General features: G+C 44.6%; 1 protein-coding gene across 3 annotated transcripts in view; it reads left to right on the top strand.

Moving 5' to 3' along the window:
* LOC109893020 (glutamate receptor 1) overlaps nt 1-20,061 on the top strand; it is a 78,492-nt gene that overhangs the window by 35,359 nt on the left and 23,072 nt on the right. For all 3 annotated transcript variants that reach the window (XR_004210338.1, XM_020486007.2, XM_020486006.2), the window contains exons 4-10: nt 1,600-1,787; nt 9,862-9,915; nt 12,220-12,378; nt 12,487-12,654; nt 13,198-13,302; nt 14,138-14,248; nt 17,730-17,936. Coding sequence is in view for 2 of the 3 variants with exons in the window: in XM_020486007.2 (XP_020341596.1) it covers nt 1,600-1,787; nt 9,862-9,915; nt 12,220-12,378; nt 12,487-12,654; nt 13,198-13,302; nt 14,138-14,248; nt 17,730-17,936 (992 nt within the window). In the remaining variant the exon portion in view is untranslated. The remainder of the gene's footprint in view (nt 1-1,599; nt 1,788-9,861; nt 9,916-12,219; nt 12,379-12,486; nt 12,655-13,197; nt 13,303-14,137; nt 14,249-17,729; nt 17,937-20,061) is intronic.

The raw sequence follows: 20,061 nt of genomic DNA, 5'->3' as shown, positions 1-20,061 counted from the left end.
GAACAGTGAGCTGTAAACAATGAACAGCATTTTTCACATAGGTATTCCTCTTATCTAGGTTGGGTGAGGACAGTGTGGTGTGCAATTGAGATTGCGTTGTCTATGGCGGTATGCAAATTGGAGTGGATCTAGTTGATGTGTCTCATAACCAGCCTCACCAAAGCACTTCGTGATTACAGATATGAGTGCTAAAGCCGGGTACTCATTGTGGCATGAAGCCTTTGAGTTCTTGGGAACAGGAAGGATGATGTCCATCTTAAAACGTGTGGGGATTACAGACTGGGACAAGGAGAGGTTGAAAATGACCTTGAGTATATCGGTTAGCTGTTCTGCGAATGCTCTGAGAATGCACCCTGAAATACCATCGGGCCCCGCGGCCTTGTGGGTATTGACCTGATTAAAGACTTTACTCAAGTGGCCCCGGAGAGCGAGATCACCCAATCTTCTGGGTTGGTGGCGCCCCTCACTTTATTGTCCCCCCAAAAAACTCCCTTGTTATTGCCGATGACAAGCATACCCATAACATGATGCATCCACCACCATGCTTGAAAATATGGAGAGCAGTCCTCAGTGATGTGTTGGATTTGCCCGAAACATAATGCGTTGTATTCAGGACATAAAGTACATTTATTTGACACATTTTTTGCAGTTTTACTTTAGTGCCTTGCAAATAGGATGCATGTTATGGAATATTTGGGTTCTGTGCAGGCTTCCTTTTCACTCTGTCATTTAGGTTAGTAATTGTGGAGCAACTACAATGTTGTTCCATCCTCAGTTTTCTCCTATCACAGCTATTAAACTCTGTATTTGTTTTAAAGTCACCATTGAAATCCCTAAGCAGTTTCCTTCCTCTTCGGCAACTGAGTTAGGAAGGACGCCTGTATCTTTGTAGTGACTGCGTGTATTGAGACACCATCCAAAGTGTAATTAATATGCTCAAAGGGATATTCATTGTTTGTTTTTTACCCATCTACCAATAGGTGCCCTTCTTTGAGAGGCATTGGAAAACCTCCCTGGTCTTTGTGGTTGAATCTGTGTTTGAAATTCACTGCTCGACTGAAGGACATTACAGATTATTGTATGTGTGAGGTACATCGATGAAGTAGTCATTCTAAAATCATGTTCAATACTATCATTGTCCACAGAGTGAGCCCATGCAACTTATTATTTGACTTGTTAAGCACATTTTTACTCCTGAACTTATTTAGGCTTGCCATAACAAATGGGTTGAATACATTTTTGAAAAATATATTTCCACTTTGACATTTTGGGGTATTGTGTGTAGGCCAGTTACACAAAATCTTAAAGTAATAATTTTTAAATTCATGCTGTAAAAGTCAAAGGGTGTGAGTACTTTATGAAGGCACTCTACTATAGAAGCTGATTAGAGAAAATCAACTCTGTTAATTCAATAGGTTTTGTAGGTTGTTGTGACTTGCTCCATACAGTAGGTGAAGTCAAGTAAGCAGGTGTAAATGCAATTTAAGTGGCTACAAAGGGATGAAAATAAATTACATATATAGACCTAAGTTTGGTTTACTTACTTAAATATGCCCAGACTAATTAGTATTTTACTTTGGTGTTTGTCTTGTCATTTAGGCCTGACAGTACTCCAGAAGATTTTGGACACTGCAGCAGAGAAGACATGGCAGGTGACATCAGTGAACCTGGACAGTGGTATGGATCAGACGGCTTTCTTGAAGGTGGTTCAGGACCTAGAGAAGAAGAAGGAGTACAACATCATCCTGGACTGTGAGCTGGAGAGACTCAACATGATCCTCAACCTGGTAAATAACATTGGATTGACATACTGTCCAGTAATGAAAAGGGAGATAGATGTAAACTAGACACATTACTTCAATGGTGGGATGGGTTCACTCCAACAAGAGGACCACTCAGCTAGAGTGACAAAATAAACCTTTCTCCTCTTACTTAAGTGTCACGTCTACTCCTGCTCCTCCCCTCCGGCGTGCGACGGTGCTAGCCCCCGGTCCTGGGAATCATCATTGCGTACACCTGGCACTCATCATTACGCGCACCTGGCACTCATCATTATGACTCACACCTGAATCTCATTACCTCCCCTTTATAGGTCCCTTTTGTTCATTCCTCAGTTGGTACTGCACCTGTGTTCATGTTACCTCGCCTCTGTCACGCTGTCTTGTTTCACGTTTGTTGTGTTCATTAAAGGTTTGACCTGCGTCTTTCTTCATGGTGTCATTGTTACCAACAAAAAAAATGGAAGCAGCAGGAAAATTGGATATCTCTCAGATGGTCGACGAACAGGGTTACCTTCTGCTTCAGCACCATGACCAGCTGGCACAATTGGGGATGACCATGGATGAGGTCCTTCGCAGTTTGTAGGATCTCAAACATTTCCAGGAGGTGGAGAATACTCTAGAACCAGCCTACCCAGTGAGCCAGCCCAACAGCCCATTCAGCAAACTGCTCAGGGCAGCGATGCCCATTTATCCCTCCCAGAGAAATATGACAGTACCCAATCCAAATGCTGTGGCTTCTTACTTCAGTGCACACTTTATTTTACACACCAGATGGAAACCCCTACCACCGAGAGGTGTAAGGTTGCCACGGTTATTTCTCTGCTGACAGGGCGGGCATTGGAATGGCCTACAGCGTTCGAGGAGAGGAGCTAAATTCATGAGGGGTTCATGGCTCTGTTTAAATGGATCTTTGATCATCTCCCGGAGGGTAGAGAGGGAGGTGAGCATCTACTTCAATCACGGCAGGGAGATCAGGTGGCTGCTGAGTACGCGCTCACCTTCCAGCCCTTCGCACGCTATTTAGAAGAGGTTTACGCGACGAGATCCAGACGGAATCTTACCCTGGACACGCTCATAACCTTTTCCGGGAGTGTCGGCATTCTCATCGCTTCTTTCCCTCCTTCAGCGAACACTCGGAATCAGAGCCTGAATCCATGGAGGTAGGGGTCACACACTTCCCCGCGGCAAAGCGCTGCAAACTGATACAACAGGAGCTCTGTATGTACTGTGGTCAAGGAGGGCACAGTCTCCAGCGGTGTCCGGCACATCCAAATCCTGGATCTACTAGAATAGCGGGACGGTCACGTGATCTGCCATCCCCTGGGCCAGGAGCTAATATTCCATCTTCATCACTTCCTGCTAGGCTATTTTTTGGTGTCCATCTCGTTGGTTGACTTTTTAAATGTATTTTATTTCACCTTTATTTAACCAGGTAGGCTAGTTAAGAACAAGTTCTCATTTACAACTGCGACCTGGCTAAGATAAAGCAAAGCAGTGTGACACTGACAACAACACAGAGTTACACATGGAGTAAAAAATAAACAAGCTAATAACACAAACTATCCCTCATGTCCTGTGTCAACAGTTTTAGTGGATTCCGGTGCCGCAGGGAATTTTCTGGATCAGACCTTTGCCACCTCTCTCAATATTACTTCATACGCGCCCTCCTCTCCTTTTCCGGTGCAAGGCCCTGATTGTCGGCTATTAGGATCCGAAACCATTACACACATCACTCAACCGCTTACCCTCACTGTGGAGTCCAATCATCAGGAGAATATCCCCTTCATCATCAGTTCACAAGATCATCCTCGGCCTCCCTTGACTTCAACGCCATAATCACACCATTTCATGGTCGAGGATGAGAATCACAGACTGATCACCTGAATGTCAGAGGACCTGTTTCCCTGTTCCCTGTGGTTCCATGTCGGTTGAGAGCCCTTTGGTTGCCTTTCAGCCCAACATCCCGGAGGTATACCAGGATCTGAGGGAGGTATTCTCCAAGACCCGGGCCACCTATCTCCCTCATTGCCCCTGGGACTGTGCCATCAACCTGCTTGCTGATGCAACACCTCCATGCAGATGCATCTGCCCTCTGTCTGTGGCTGAGACCCAGGCCATGGAGGATTACATTCAGGAGGCGCTCCAACAGTGGTTCATCAGCACCTCTACATCTCCTGCGTCAGCTGGGTTCTTCTTCGTGGCCAAGAAGGGTGGAGGATTACACCCTTGCACTGGTTACAGAGGACTCAAAGAAGTATTGGTGCCGTCTGCCGTCGAGCAGCTCCATGGGGCCTGCTTCTTCACCAAATTGGACCTGCGGAGTGCCTACAATCTCATCCGCATCCGGGAGGAGGATGAGTGGAAGACTGCATTCGGCACAATGTCTGTTCACTACGAGTACTTGGTGATGCCCTTTGGCTTAGCCAATGCTCCTTCAATGTTCCTGGCATTCGTCAACGAGGTGTTCAGGGACATGCTCAGACGCCAGGTGATCGTATACATTGATGACATCTTCATCTACTTGGTTAATCTGGAGGATCACATCACACATGTTTGATCAGTCCTGGAACGCCTCCCGTCCCATCAACTGTTCGTCAAGGCTGAGAAGTGTCAATTCCATCAGAGGGCGGTCTCCTTCTTGGGTTACCAAATCAGCCAGCAGGGGGTGAAGATGGATGACAAGAAAGTAGATGCAGTCAGGTCATGGCCAGTCCCAACCACACTTAAAGGGTTACAACGGTTTTAGAAGTTTGCCAACTTCTACCGTCGATCATCAGGAATTTCAGCTCTCTCCTTAAAGGGAGGGTCCAGCAGCCGATGAGGCCTTTTGTCTTCTCAAGGGACGTTTCACCACCACCCCAGTGCTGAAACATCCAGCTCCCACTGTATCCTTTGTGTTGGAGGTGGACGCTTCCGAGGTAGGCGTGGGGCAGTTTTGTCTCAATGACAGGGGAACCATTCATCATTCTCACTGACCATCGGAGCCTGGAGTACATACGGACAGCGAGGAGACTGAATCCGCGCCAAGCCAGTCGGGCCCTTTTCTTCACCAGGTTTAACTTCACACTAATCTGTCGCCCAGGCTCAAAGAACACCAGGGCCGATTCCTTGTCCCACCTCTACGATTCAGGAGAGGGCCCTGTCCTGAGTGAGCCTATAATCCTATCCTCCCGAGTAGTAGCTCCTGTGATCTTGGACTTAGTAGCTCCTATGGTCTGGGACGTATATGTGGAGAGCCACCAGGGAGCCCGCACACCTGAACTGTCCTGTCGGGAACACCTACAAGGATAAGGGATCGGCTGCTGACCTGGGCACACCCCACAATTTTTTGTTTTTGTCAGAGTAAGGGAAATCCTGTAAATTACGAGGACTCGATGTATTTTGAAAGATGAGACATTAAAGATGATAAATTCTGCTTTAATGTCACAAACAAGCCAAGCATCAGTGAGTCAAAGTGCACTTCACATTTCCATAAAACTCATGTGATATACACGGTTTTGTAACGGTTTTCTAGGTGTGAAGGAGAGTCGGACCAAAATGCGGCGTGTAGATTGCGATCCATGTTTATTAAACTGAAGCAACACGAATCTAAATACAAACACTACAAAACAATAAACGTAACGAAAACCGAAACAGCCTAATACTGGTGCACATAAACACAGAACAAGGACATCAGGACACTCAATCACCCACGAAACACTCAAAGAATATGGCTGCCTAAATATGGTTCCCAATCAGAGACAACGATAAACACCTGCCTCTGATTGAGAACCACTTCAGACAGCCATAGACTTAACTAGAACACCCCACTAAGCTACAATCCCAATACCAACACACCACATACAAAAACCCATGCCACACCCTGGCCTGACCAAATAAATGAAGATAAACACAAAATACTTCGACCAGGGCGTGACAGAACCCCCCCCCCCCCCCTAAGGTGCGGACTCCCGGACGCACATCAAAACAATAGGGAGGGTCCGGGTGGGTGTCTGTCCATGGTGGCGGCTCCGGCGCGGGACGTGGACCCCACTCTATCAATGTCTTAGTCCCTCCTCCTCGCGTCCTAGGATAGTCCACCCTCGCCGCCGACCATGGCCTAGTAGTCCTCACCCAGAATCCCACTGGACTGAGGGGCAGCTCGGGACTGAGGGGCAGCTCGGGACTGAGGGGTAGCTCGGGACTGAGGGGTAGCTCAGCATTGAGGGGAAGCTCAGCACTGAGGGGAAGCTCAGCACTGAGAGGAAGCCCAGCACTGAGAGGAAGCTCAGGCAGGTAGTTGGATCCGGCAGATCCTGGCTGGCTGGTGGTTCTGGCAGATCCTGGCTGACTGGCGGATCTGGAAGATCCTGGCTGACTGGCAGATCTGGAAGAGTCTGCTTGACTGGCAGATCTGGAAGAGTCTGGCTGACTGGCATATCTGGAAGAGTCTGGCTGACTGGCAGATCTGGAAGAGTCTGGCTGACTGGCAGATCTGGAAGAGTCTGGCTGACTGGCAGATCTGGAAGAGTCTGGCTGACTGGCAGATCTGGAAGAGTCTGGCTGACTGGCAGATCTGGAAGAGCCTGGCTGACTGGCAGATCTGGAAGAGTCTGGCTGACTGGCAGATCTGGAAGAGTCTGGCTGACTGGCGGATCCTGGCAGACTGACGGATCTGGCTGCTCCATGCTGACTGGCGGCTCTGGCTGCTCCACGCTGACTGGCGGCTCTGGCTGCTCCATGTAGACTGACAGCTCTGGCGGCTTCTTACAGACTGGCAGCTCTGGCGGCTCCGTGCAGACTGGCAGCTCCTTGCAGACTGGCAGCTCCTTGCAGACTGGCAGCTCCTTGCAGACTGACAGCTCTGGCTGCTCCATGCAGACTGGCAGCTCTGTCTGCTCCATGCAGACTGACAGCTCTGGCTGCTCCATGCAGACTGGCAGCTCTGGCTGCTCCATGTAGACTGGCAGCTCTGGCTGCTCCATGCAGGCTGGCAGCTCTGGCTGCGCTGAACAGGCAGGAGACTCCAGCAGCGCTGTAGAGGAGGAAGGCTCTGGCAGCGCTGAATAGGCGGGAGACTCCAGCAGCGCTGGAGAGGAGGAAGGCTCTGGCAGCGCTGAACAGGCGAGGAGCACTGTAGGCCTGATGCGTGGTGCTGGCACTGGTGGTACTGGGCCGAGGACACGCACAGGAAGCCTGGTGCGGGGAGCTGCTACCGGAGGGCTGGGGTGTGGAGGTGGTACTGGATAGACCGGACCGTGCAGGCGCACTGGAGCTCTTGAGCACCGAGCCTGCCCAACCTTACCCGGTTGAATGGTCCCGGTCGCCCTGCCAGTGCGGCGAGGTGGAATAGCCCGCACTGGGCTATGCAGGCGAACCGGAGACACTGTGCGCAAGGCTGGTGCCATGTAAGCCGGCCCAAGGAGACACACTGGGGACCAGATGCGTAGAGCCGGCTTCATGGCACTTGGCTCGACGCTCACTCTAGCCCGGCCGATACGCGGAGCTGGAATGTACCGCACCGGGCTATGCACCCGCACTGGGGACACCGTGCGCTCCAAAGCATAACACGGTGCCTGCCCGGTCTCTCTATCCCCCCGGTAACCACAGGACATGGCGTAGGTCTCCTACCTAGCGTCGCCATACTCCCTGTGAGCCCCCCCCAATACATTTTTGAGGCTGACTCCCGGGCTTCCTTGCCAACCGTGTTCCCTCATAACGCCGGCTCCTCTCTCCGGCTGCCTCTGCTCTCCTAAGTGCCTCCACCTGTTCCCATGGGAGGCGATCTCTTGCAGCCAGTATTTCCTCCCATGTGTAGCAACCCTTGCCATCCAAAACATCCTCCCATGTCCATTCCTCATTTTGTTGCTCCTGCTGCCGCTGTTGCTTCTCCTGCGGCTCCTGCCTGTTGACACGCTGCTTGGTCCTGTTGTGGTGGGTGATTCTGTAACGGTTTTCTAGGTGTGAAGGAGAGTCGGACCAAAATGCGGCATGTAGATTGCGATCCATGTTTATTAAATTGAAGCAACTCGAATCTAAATACAAACACTACAAAACAATAAATGTAACGAAAACCGAAACAGCCTAATACTGGTGCACATAAACACAGAACAAGGACATCAGGACACTAAGGACAATCACCCACGAAACACTCAAAGAATATGGCTGCCTAAATATGGTTCCCAATCAGAGACAACGATAAACACCTGCCTCTGATTGAGAACCACTTCAGACAGCCATATACTTAACTAGAACACCCCACTAAGTTACAATCCCAATACCAACACACCACATACAAAAACCCATGCCACACCCTGGCCTGACCAAATAAATGAAGATAAACACAAAATACTTTGACCAGGGCGTGACAGGTTTGATGTACAGTTACAAGAATGCCTATGTTCGTATTTGTAAGAAATTTTGAGATGAACCGCACATAATGACAACCCGCTTTTCTGAATTGCCTTGTGAAAGCCTAACACTAAGATTGTATTTTATAATTTAACTAGTCATGTTGGCAATAGAACACGCTTACAAATGTTTCCCCCTGACCCAGATTGAGATTTATAATGGGCCGTTTTTGGATTGTGTAAACAACAGTAATTGTGTAAAGGCGGGGATGCTGGCCAAAACTAAGTGTGCTTGTTTTAGTTCCTCAACGACACAGCTAGGAGAACTCAAAAACAACTTGTGGTTGAAGACTCTTTGAGTCACCAAAGTGCATTGAAATTACTTAGGAACTGTACACACTTTGGACAGTTCCTACCCCAAATTTTCCAAGAATATCTGAGTGTATTTTCAGATTTAGTTATCAACAAATGCAGCAAAAAGTACAGTGAAGATCAAATGCACATAAAATCAAGTAATGTTTGTATTCCCTCTTGTGTCAAGTGAACAGTTGTGTCCTGATGTTTAGTCTAATGTTCCCATAATCTCAACAGTTCTGTATTTAAAATTGGAACCATGGTTAAGCATTTCCATATTTCTTCTGCATTGAAACACTTCATTTTAGCCCTGTCCATATAGTCCAATTCCCCTGGGTTAAAAGGATTCAGTTTGAACATGTAATGTTGATGGTGTCTCTGTGCTATACATTACCAGTCTCTGGACAGGGGATAGTGGAGAGAGGTCTGTAGTGAAGAGAAAGATATGTATGATTTTAGATCATAACATCAGTCTGTTCTCCGGGAACAACAACAGTTCCCTGGTAAAAGTTATTTACTGTACTGGAAATGTCATCCCCACAGTGAGTATATTTAAAAATATATACAGTATATATATTTTTTTATCTTTCAAAACCATCCAAAATCTTTTTATAAATGTTGTGTATCTTGTTTGAGAGAGAGAACAGTTCCCTTGAGCTATTTTGAATATGTAAGATCTCTTTAGTACTGTCTTTTTCCAATGGACAGAAGCTGTATGCTGATGTTAGTATTTGACATCAACATGATATTGAGCAGAACAGGCCCTGTAGTCATACAAGTTCCTCTGTGTCCACTTTGCCAACAGGTCACCCGATTCTGATCCTTTGCCAATTATTGGAAAATACCAATTAGTAGAAAAAGATACGAGATTGGCTGCCTGTGTAAACGCAGCCATGGTGTCTGAATAGCAGAGAGCTAGTGAAATTAGTATGTTCACAAACATGTAGGTTTCAGATGAGCCTTTGGAAATCAGTGGTCAGGCTCAATTAACCCTGACGGCTGCTTCATTTTGTGTCCCCCAGCCAGAGGCTGTCCCGGGCCTGTCAATCACAGGTGTACTAGTGATTTTGATGCAGATTGTGCACATGTATTCATTAAAGATCTAATTGGGCTTCCCACAGTGACATATGCCAGATCCTTCCCAGCCCTCCACGGTGAGTTGTTCCAGCTGCCCATTTTCTACTGAGCCCTGATATTTTACTCAGACATCCAGGCAGAGATGGGTGATGAACAATTAATTCCTCAAATATGGGACCAATTAGCTCCTATTTTGGGATGACCACGATTAATGGGACGCTTCAATCCACATCTGTAATGAAATAGCCTCATCTTCATTAGACGTGATGCAAAATGCTTGATCCAAATGACATCATTTTCCTTTCTATTATCCTTTCCAGATCGCTGCTCAGAAGAAAAACCTAAAAAAGTATCACTACATATTGGCAAACCTGGTAAGTCTGGCCCTCTCTGAAACGATGGAAGCTTCAATGCAATATGCAAGCTCCATTGCATAATACAATTTCATGATTTATTTTCAATCTATTTCAAATGTCATCGTATATATGACTGAAACTCCCAGTTAGGAAACACTACTGTGAAAGTTGTATGAATTTGTTTTGTTCACAACACTACAGATGCCACAGTGAGAAGTAAAATAATAACTCCATCCCCACTGACGGATCAAACACTTTGAAGCACAACTGTAGCTTAAATTTATGCAGCATTGATAGAAACTGATTGTTTAGATTAATCGATGGTGGCGTTGCTCCATGTATTGGTGCCTCTTCATCTTCTCTGTATCTGACTGACTGTAGCGCTTCTGCTTGTCTATGCAGAACACAATGTAGACAGATGGCTGATTACCTGCTGAGCAAGGGAATGATCCTCCTGCAAGGAATTGCAAGGCTCTGAGCTTTTTATGTGTAGGAAAATGTATGTGTGTGTGTGTGCGTGCGTGGGTGTGTAAATGTGTGTGCGTGTGTAAGAGTAAGGGTGTGCATGTTTACACTATACTTGTGCTTATGTATTTGGTATTGGAATGTGTGTGTGTGTGTGTGTGTGTTTCCTTTGCATAACTAAACAGAAGTTATTCCTCCATTATTAATGGAATCAATTCATTGCTTGATGTTTATATTCATTGGCCACCATCCCTTTATTATTGTTAGTAGGCTAAAATGATAAGCACTGTGATGGTAAATCAAATTCAGCAGGGACCTTATGAGCTTATAGTAGATACAATAAATATGAGGCAGAAGGCACTCTGTTAGAATGCTTCTGCATTTACACTTACTGTATCCAGGTGTACTGTAAGCATAGACATTTCCATAGAAATAGAACTGTAGTGTCTAGTAAGTTATTGTATTGCTATGGTTGACTCTCACGTTAGCATAGCTTCATACAGAGATCTGAAGTTAACTGTCGCCCTAGAGGCAACAAGCTAGCATCTTGCTTTAGTGGTATGTTGGGTTAACTTTTAGGTGTGTTATACGGAGTACTTCTTTAGGAGAGGATGCAGTACGTTTGGATTGAGGTTGCATGTCAAGAGCATGGTTTAAAAGTGCACTCTAGAGGGCTCAACTCAGAGATCTGGAAACATTTGTGGTAGACCTCATAATTGGACTGTGAAACAGAGAGAAAAAAAAACAGTGACTTCACAGGCAGGATTGTTAAATTCATAATTGGATTGTGCTATGGGAAAAAGAAACACCCCAAAACTGCAATTGTACAAGTAGGATTTCTTAGTTTATAATTGGGTCCAGTAAACGGGGGAGCTGTCAACTCTAGAATAATGATGATCATAAAGGCAGCAAGATGCAACACTCTGTGTGAATAGGATCCCTGCGGTTCATTACCATGGGAGCTATTTTCTGGAGGGGGGCACACACACACACAAACATAAACTCACAAACACATTCACACTACCTCTCTTTATTGATTAAGCATGGCCTATGTAACAAGACTTGATCTTAGTTATCAACCGGTGAAGATCCCCTATACTTCCAGCGTTCTTCTGATTAATTGTAGCCTCGGGGTAAGAATGAAATATGTGAATATGGGACTTTTTATCATTCAAAGAAAGCATTAAAATAGTGTCTGCTGAAGCCTGTTTCCGAGGCAAGCTGCAGTATGACTCCAGATGGGAGGTTTAATGTAGTTTGTTGCATTTAGACTCAGGAGATGCAGGTAATTAAATGCAAATACGGTGAGGGGAGTCTCTCCCACATGGTTGCCCACCATATCCCTACGTCAATCAAAGAAAGCACTAGGAACAATTCAATTTTGAAGTACCAATTTGAAGTCCTCAGGCAATTTTCTTGATGTGTGTCTGCTGTATGTTTTAGTATGCACACTTACCCGCGTGCTTGAAGACTGTGAGAGTGCCGTCCTGTGTTTGACTTGAAACAACTGTGTTATTCTATCTTTGCATGAATATAAGTAGTCATATTTGTAAATCAATATAACAAAAGTGGGCAGATGAAGTTGAAAAGACAGCTGCGGAGATTGCTCGTCGAACTGTAGAAAAGTGTTTTTTTTGTCCTGCGCTTCATAGATTTGTAATGATTGCGTGGACTTTTAATCTCTGGCTTCTCAAGTGGGGTTGAACAGCTGAATAGCAGCTCTGAGAAATCAAAACTTTCAATACCAGCACTCTGAAAAGAGACTGTCATACAATTATCTGCACCATCATTACAGCTGGGACATTTTTGGCTCTGTTTTGTTTACTTAGCTCAAGTTTGCTTTGGTTTCTTTCCTAGGGCTTTTTGGACATGAACTTCACCGAGTTTCAGAAGAGTGGTGCCAATATCACCGGGTTCCAGCTAATGAACTACTCTGACGAAAATGTCAGCAAGGCCATAGAGGAGTGGGTGGACTTTGACAGCAAAGACCTCAAACTACCCAAGGGAAGACTGAAGGTATGATCGAACTGTCTCATTGTTCAGAGATCTCCCTATTCAAGTGTTCAAGGTTACAATAAACGCATGTTAGCCTCTTATGTTGCCCCCTCGGATTTGCACTCTCAGTACACAGGAGCCCTCACATACGACGGAGTGAGCGTCATGGCAACTGCGTTTCAGAACCTTCGGAAGCAGCGTATTGACATTTCCCGGCGAGGTAATGCTGGCGAGTGTCTGGCCAACCCACCAGCTCCCTGGGGCCAGGGTATCGACATCCAGAGAGCCCTACAGCAGGTAGGCAGTTAGCATCACACACTCCACAGCCACAGCTGGATGACAATGACTTGGATTCAAACTCAATACTAGCCGCACAGGTAATGAATCATGTATGACAATGAGAAATACTGTACAATACAATAAAATACAATGCAATAAAATACAATATCATCTTAATTAAGTACTATTGCATTAAAACCTTCAGTTTCAGGCCCACCAACATTTTGAGAAACAGCAATTGCAAGCCTATGAGCAATATGTAATTCTTAGATAGTTATCTTGTGACCTGGAGACTTATATTATGTTAGACATCATGCAATGTCAACCCAACCAACTGGTAATATTATAATCCTGAGATAGCAATCTTGTGTTCTTGAGATAAGAAAAATGATGTCATGCTATTTTTGCTTGTAGCTATGATGATGTATACAGTATTGTGTGAAATGTAGCAGATGTTGATTTATTTGTGTACTGTACTTAAAAAGCCTTGAGCGTTATTCAGATTCCGAGAGTTAGCAGTTCTTCATACCAATCCTGGTCTATATCTGGTTTATCCCACAGGTTCGGATTGAGGGATTGACTGGACATGTCCAGTTTAACGAGAAAGGCCATCGGACCAACTTCACAGTCAGCATAATGGAGCTGAGCCCAAGTGGACCACTGAAGGTGAATCTGGACTTGTCTATAATCTCTAGAATTATCAATCAACCTCTTTATCATCCTCAGGGGAAATCTATTGTGTACAGTTACTGTATGATATTTGACCTAAACACAGTAGACACAGTAGAATGAATCCATCAGATTTGTTTTAAATGTTTGATTTAATGATTGATTTAATGTTAATGACAAATTATTTTTCAATAGAAATGGACTGGTCATTTACTATCAATATGCCCAGCATCAAGAACAGCTGGAGCCAAGCAAAACATAACAGTAAAATGAACAAAATGGCATTGTCTATAATGAGTGTCTCCAATGTTCACGTCATGTCAGAATGTGACATACTGTATTTGCTTTCATAGCGTAGTTGTTTTATTTTCATATTATGTTATTCATATGCAAATAATTTCTTTACATTGAATCAGAAAATGAGTTACCCTAGTTCTTTGAGTTTATAATATACCCATTTATATTTCACATGACAACCAGAGGCACATTAGCTATAGAACTTAGTGATCTTGCATATGTGGAGCAAATTCCTCTTATCGTTTAGTATGCAGGGAGTTTGTGCATTAAGATGGCTGTATATTTCTCTTTAATGTTATCACCAATACAGTCTTACAACCTGAGAGTAGGACAGGCTGGCCAAGAAGTACAGTAGGAGGCGTTGGTTATCACGGAGTATGGCTTAAGGACTAGCTAGGGGATTAACCATATGAGTTAAGGGAAGTGCTTATCCCCACAATACACTACAGTATATTCATACGAATTACACTATAAATAGAAATGTAGGATTTCCTCTGCTATGTGTGTTGACATACTGTACCTCTTCCGACTGCAGGTGGGCTACTGGAATGAGAATGAGAACTATGTGAACACAGCCGTATACACGCCGGTGGTTGAAGAATTCTTCGGACTGCAAAACAGGACATACGTTGTGACCACTATCCTTGTGAGTCTCACTAGCTTCACTGAAAGCCTCTGTGTTTGTATGGTGATAATGTTCCATGGACCAAAAGACGACAGTTGTTTAAAGCTGCGTTTGGTACGGAAACACAGAACAGTAGAGTCGCTTTTATCAACCCATGTGGCAGTATGGCAGTGCAGTATGATGTTACAAAGTCCTGAGAACTGTCGGTATTTTTTGGCCCTAGTGATATCTGCACAGCTTTGTAAACAGAAGGTAGCTGCAGCAAAAGAACAGATACACAAATTCTCTCATGTTGTCATATGACAATGCCCTGGCAGCAGAAGCCGTGGTATTAGTGTGTCTTTGAGGGCTGTCCCAGAAGCGACTCTCCTGTCTGGCTATGAAGTCCGAGCGGTCAGAGTTGGCAAGCCTGCTGATTATGCTCTTTCCCTTTCTGCATGGTGACTGCATTCAGCTTCTCCGTTGTAGCTCTGCCATATCAACACATCAGAGAGGTTCAGGTCACCTCTGATCAGTCCCGTCGGCTGTGCTGAATAACACTGCCAGTCGAACGAACTGGCATGAGAATGACGGCCAGGTGGAAAGGCTATACTGAAAAATAGGGATTTTTTTGGTTAGATTCACAAAGGGATAGAAATGATTGGCAACTATCCCAGAGAAATTGGAGACTGTATTTATTTAAACTTTTCATATCCTAATTGCAGGGTTTCTATTTTGTACAGCACATTCATCCATGTAAGCCATCCCTGTTGAAATGGTCTATCAATTCCAGTGGGTCAAGTTATCTACATGAGGTAGGAAGGGATCAGGGAGGGAGAGCCCTTACCTGTTTCAAAATGCTTCAGGCCTAATCTAAACTCTTAATTCTGTCCTTTTGACACCACCATCTCGACCACACTATGGTCTATTTCCAGATTGTACGCTATGCTGTGTCCACCTGTAGCCTTGCCATGAGGGCTGTTTTCACAGCAGCTCTGTTCTGCTTTATCTGGAGGGCAGAGCTCCACACAGCCCCTTTACAGTCACCCCGGCCTGGCCAGCCAGAAATAGCAGGAGTGCTGCTCGCCCATCAGATCTGCGTCAACCCACACTAAGGAGAAGGTGCGAGAGGGTGGCCATGAATAATGCCATTTGAAGGCCCCTTCCTGTAGGCTACACAAAGAAATGTACATACATTGGTGTGAAGCCCCATGGCCAGGGATGTAGTGCTGCTGTAGCACGCCTGGTAAAAATATTTAAGTACATTTTATTCTGATTTAATTACCACAAAAATTCCATGAAAACGATAGAACGAGTAACTACATAAATATGTAGGCTATTGCAGCCTATAGGTAGGTAAATGGTGGTTTCCTCCCTGTCTTCTCTCTCTCTCTCTGGCAGTGGCGTGAATTATGAATAACTGTAGTCGTGTGTGTGTGTGCGTAGGCCCGTCGGTCAGATGCTTGACCACTTTGAGCGTGCCAAATCCAACATAGCAAGATAGACAGAATACTCTACCAGGGGTTTCTAAAACGGCTGTCCTCAAAACAGTTTGTTATGGACTTGGGGCTAACGTATGACGCACTTGAATCGCCCTACTGTCCGAGAGCTTAAATTACAGAAAAGTACTACCTCTGTTGTGTATTCAGACAAACTGATCCACCGCATGAACCTCATGATCACACCAACGAGATCAAGGATCCAAATTTACAGCCTGTCTGCCTTGACGTTCATAAAGCTCCATGGGACTCCTCTTGCGCAGAGGAACCCAGAACGATATGCGAGCACTTGGTTACGGTACTGTTCTTTCACCACCATGATTCAAAGCGTGTTCAAATCGCTTAAAATAACCCTCATCAAGATCTGTTGCCTATTAGTTCTACTCATCACTTAATAATAATAATAATAATAATAATATTACAAATAGAAACTTCTCACTTCTCACAATGATGCTCGATTAGTAAAGGTACACCAAAGCTAAATCAATGTCTTGCAAGATCACATAATGATTCATTAGTATTTTACATAACAGAACCAAATATACACTGAACAAAATATAAAGTCTTGGTCCCATGATTCATGAGCTAAAATGTCAAATCACAGACATTTTCCATACTCAAAAACATTTTTCTCTCAAATTGATTTACCATCCCTGTTTGTGAGCATTTCTCCATTGCCAAGATAATCCATCCACCTGACAGGTGTGGCATGTCAAGAAGCTGATTAAATAGCATGATCATTACACAGGTGCACCTTGTGCTTGGTACAATAAAAGGCCAATCTCAAATGTGCAGTTTTGTCACACAACACAACGCCACAGATGTCTCAAGTTTTGAGGGGGAGTGCAATTGGCATGCTGTCTGCAGGAATGTCCACCAGAGCTGTTGCCAGAGAATTTAATGTTCATTTCTCTACCATAAGCTGCCTCCAATGTCATTTTAGAGAATTTGGCAGTCCGTCCAACAGGCCTCACAACCGCAGACCACGTGTCTGGCGTCGTGTGGGCAAGCGGTTTGCTGATGTCAACGTTGTGAACAGAGTGCCCCATGGTGGCGGTGGGGTTATGTTATGGGCAGGCATAAGCTACGGACCACAAACTTATCGATGTCATGCCATTCATCCACGCCATCATCTCATGTTTTAGCATGATAATGCACAGCCCCATGTCACAAAGATCCGTACACAATTCCTGGAAGCTGAAAACATCCCAGTTCTCTAAGACATGTCACCCATTTATGCATGTTTGGGATGCTCTGGATCGACATGTACGACAGTGTGTTCCAGTTCCCGTCAATATCCAGCAAATTCACACAGCCATTGAAGAAGAGTGGGACAATTCCACAGACCACAATCAACAGCCTGATCAACTGTATGCGAAGGAGATGAGGCAGGCAAATGGAGGTCACACCAGATAGACTGGTTTTCTGACCCACACCCCTACCTTTTTTTAAGGTGTCTGTGACCAACAGATGCATATCTGTATTCCCATTAGGCCCTAATTGACAGATTGTTGCATGTTGCGTTTATATTTTGGTTCGGTATAATAGCATATACTGTAGCATAGTATTTCTATAATATGTTACACCAAAAACACCTCAGTCATTTCTTATCTGAAGCTGAATAGACAAAAAAAATATCAACTGCACGCGCCACTTGTTGTTTGAGGACATTAAAAATATAATATTTTCTTCATGCTTTATGTGGTCATAGGCAGATGTTGCAATTGGAGGATGCATTTTATGCATAGGCCTATTCTACAATGATATTCAATAGGCTACATCTGTCAGTACAAACTTTGATTGAGAAATTATGACATAATCAAAAAGAATTGCACTATACCACTGCCCAATGTTTGCATAGAAGGTGATATAGTATACCGTATCGTGTACATTATCCCAAAGAAAGGTAGACAAGGAAAGCTTTATAATAAATGCCCCTGAAAGAGTCATGGTGAATGCATGCAATATGTGATGAAAATTTGTAAAAGAACCAGACAATCAATGTTGTCCTTCATGTTTCCAAGGAATCTCCATATGTGATGCTAAAGAAGAACCACGAGCAGCTGGTGGGGAACGATAAGTATGAGGGCTATTGTGTGGAGCTGGCCGCCGAGATCGCCAAGCACGTGGGCTACACCTATAAGCTAGAGGTCGTGAGCGATGGCAAGTATGGAGCCAGAGACGCTGAGTCCAAGATGTGGAACGGGATGGTGGGCGAGCTGGTTTATGGGGTTAGTAACCATCTCATGAACATACCAGGCACCTCACTAGGCTCTAAGAGGACAAATGTGTTTATCATACACTCTCCGACAACACAGCAGTCCATGGAACTCATCCAATGGCAAGGACAATAATAGCTTTTTAAGTTGACACAGTCATTTTTAATGTAACCGCTCATTCGGTTTATAAAGTTGGCAGTAACTAAAATAGAATGCTGCAAATGTGGTACAATGTTTGCAACAGTACACACGATTGTACCATCCCTATTCCCAAACTTGTTATCGTCCTGTACCCCTTCAAACATTCAACCTCCAGCTGCGTACCCCCTCTAGCAACAGGGTCAGCACACTCTCAAATGTTGTTTTTTGCCATCATTATAAGCCTGCCACACACACAGAACTGCTTGTTGCAATTTCAATGAGGCTCTCTTGTTCAGATATCGGTAAGTGGACTAGAGGCAGGGCATGAAAGGAATAAGGAATCCAGTTGTTTGTGTCATCCGTTTCGGGAAAGTACCTGAGTAATTGCGCACCCAACTCGCTCAGGTGCTTCGCTATATCACGTTTAACATTGTCCGTAAGCTTGAGTTCATTTTCACACAAAAAAATCATACAGTGATGAAAAGAACTGTGTGTTGTCCTTGTTAATGCAGAAAGAGAAGAGCCCCAACTTCTTAATCATAGCCTCAATTTTGTCCCGCACATTGAATATAGATACAGAGAGTCCCTGTAATCCAAGATTCAGATCATTCAGGCGAGAAAAAACATAATCCAGTTGGCCAGTTGTGAGAAACTCGTCATCATGCAAGGGGTCTGACAAGTGAAAATTATGGTCAGTAAAGAAAACTTTAAGCTCGTCTCTCAATAAAAAATAAAAAAAAGTCTCAATACTTTGCCCCTTGATAACCAGCGCACTTCTGTATGTTGTAAAAGCGTTACATGGTCGCTGCCCATATCATTGCATAATGCAGAAAATACACGAGAGTTCAGGGGCCTTGCTTTAACAAAGTTAACCATTTTCACTGTAGTGTCCAGAACATCTTTCAAGCCTCCAGGCATTCCCTTGGCAGCAAGAGCCTCTTCGTGGATGTTGCAGTGTACCCAAGTGGCGTCGGGAACAACTACTTGCATGCGCGTTACCACTCCACTATGTCTCCCTGTCATGGCTTTTGCGCCATCAGTATAGATACCAACATGAGCCGCAGCTACATTTGGCTACATACGGACTGTTAGTGGAATTCCCGCGAGAGAGTAACGGTTAATGTGATTGATGTTCATTATTTGACTGTATTTGACATTGTGTTGTTATTTCGCTGAAAACTAGATGGTTTAATTTGATTTTTGGCAGTGAAACAAGGCTACTCAGGTGAGGGGAAAAAACTCATCCAAATGTATAGCCCCGTTAGAAAATATAAATGGACTGTTTGAAAATGTGAAAAAAAATGTGAATCACATTTTTATTTGGCGTACCTCCAACGGCATTGCGTGTACTACACTTTATATAATGTTTACATACCCTACATTACTCATCTCATATGTATACAGTACTCCATACCATCTACTGCATCTTATCTATGCCGTTCGACCATCACTCTGTCACGACTTCCGCCGGAGTCGGCCCCTCTTCTTGTTCGAGTGGCGTTCGGCGGTCAACGCCACTAGTCTTCTAGCCATCGACGATACACTTTTCATTTTCCATTTGTTTTGTCTTTGTTTTCTACACACCTGGTTTCAATTCCCCATTACATGTTCATTATTTAACCCTCTGGTTTCCCCCATGTTTCTGTGTGTTTTATTGTAAGGCTGTATCTGACGGCTGGAATTTTGTTGCCAGGTTTTGTTAATACGCCCGTTTATTTCCTGGTACCGGTATTTTTCCCGCACCATAGTATTGTGTTTATACTGGTGTTTTCTTGTATTAAATACCTTGTCCACGCATCTCAGCTCTCTTGCGCCTGACTCCTTTCACCAGTTACCGACAGCCTTGATACACTCATTCATATATTTTTATGAACATATTCTTATTCATTCCTTTACACTTGTCTGTATAAGGTAGTTGTTGTGAAATTGTTAGGTTAGATTACTTGTTAGATATTACTGCATGGTTGGAACTAGAAGCACAAGCATTTCGCTACAC

Source organism: Oncorhynchus kisutch, linkage group LG6 (assembly GCF_002021735.2).
Source record: "Oncorhynchus kisutch isolate 150728-3 linkage group LG6, Okis_V2, whole genome shotgun sequence".
NCBI lineage: Eukaryota > Metazoa > Chordata > Actinopteri > Salmoniformes > Salmonidae > Oncorhynchus > Oncorhynchus kisutch.
The sequence above is the reverse complement of the archived record's forward strand: the minus strand, read 5'-3'. Positions and strand labels throughout refer to the sequence as shown.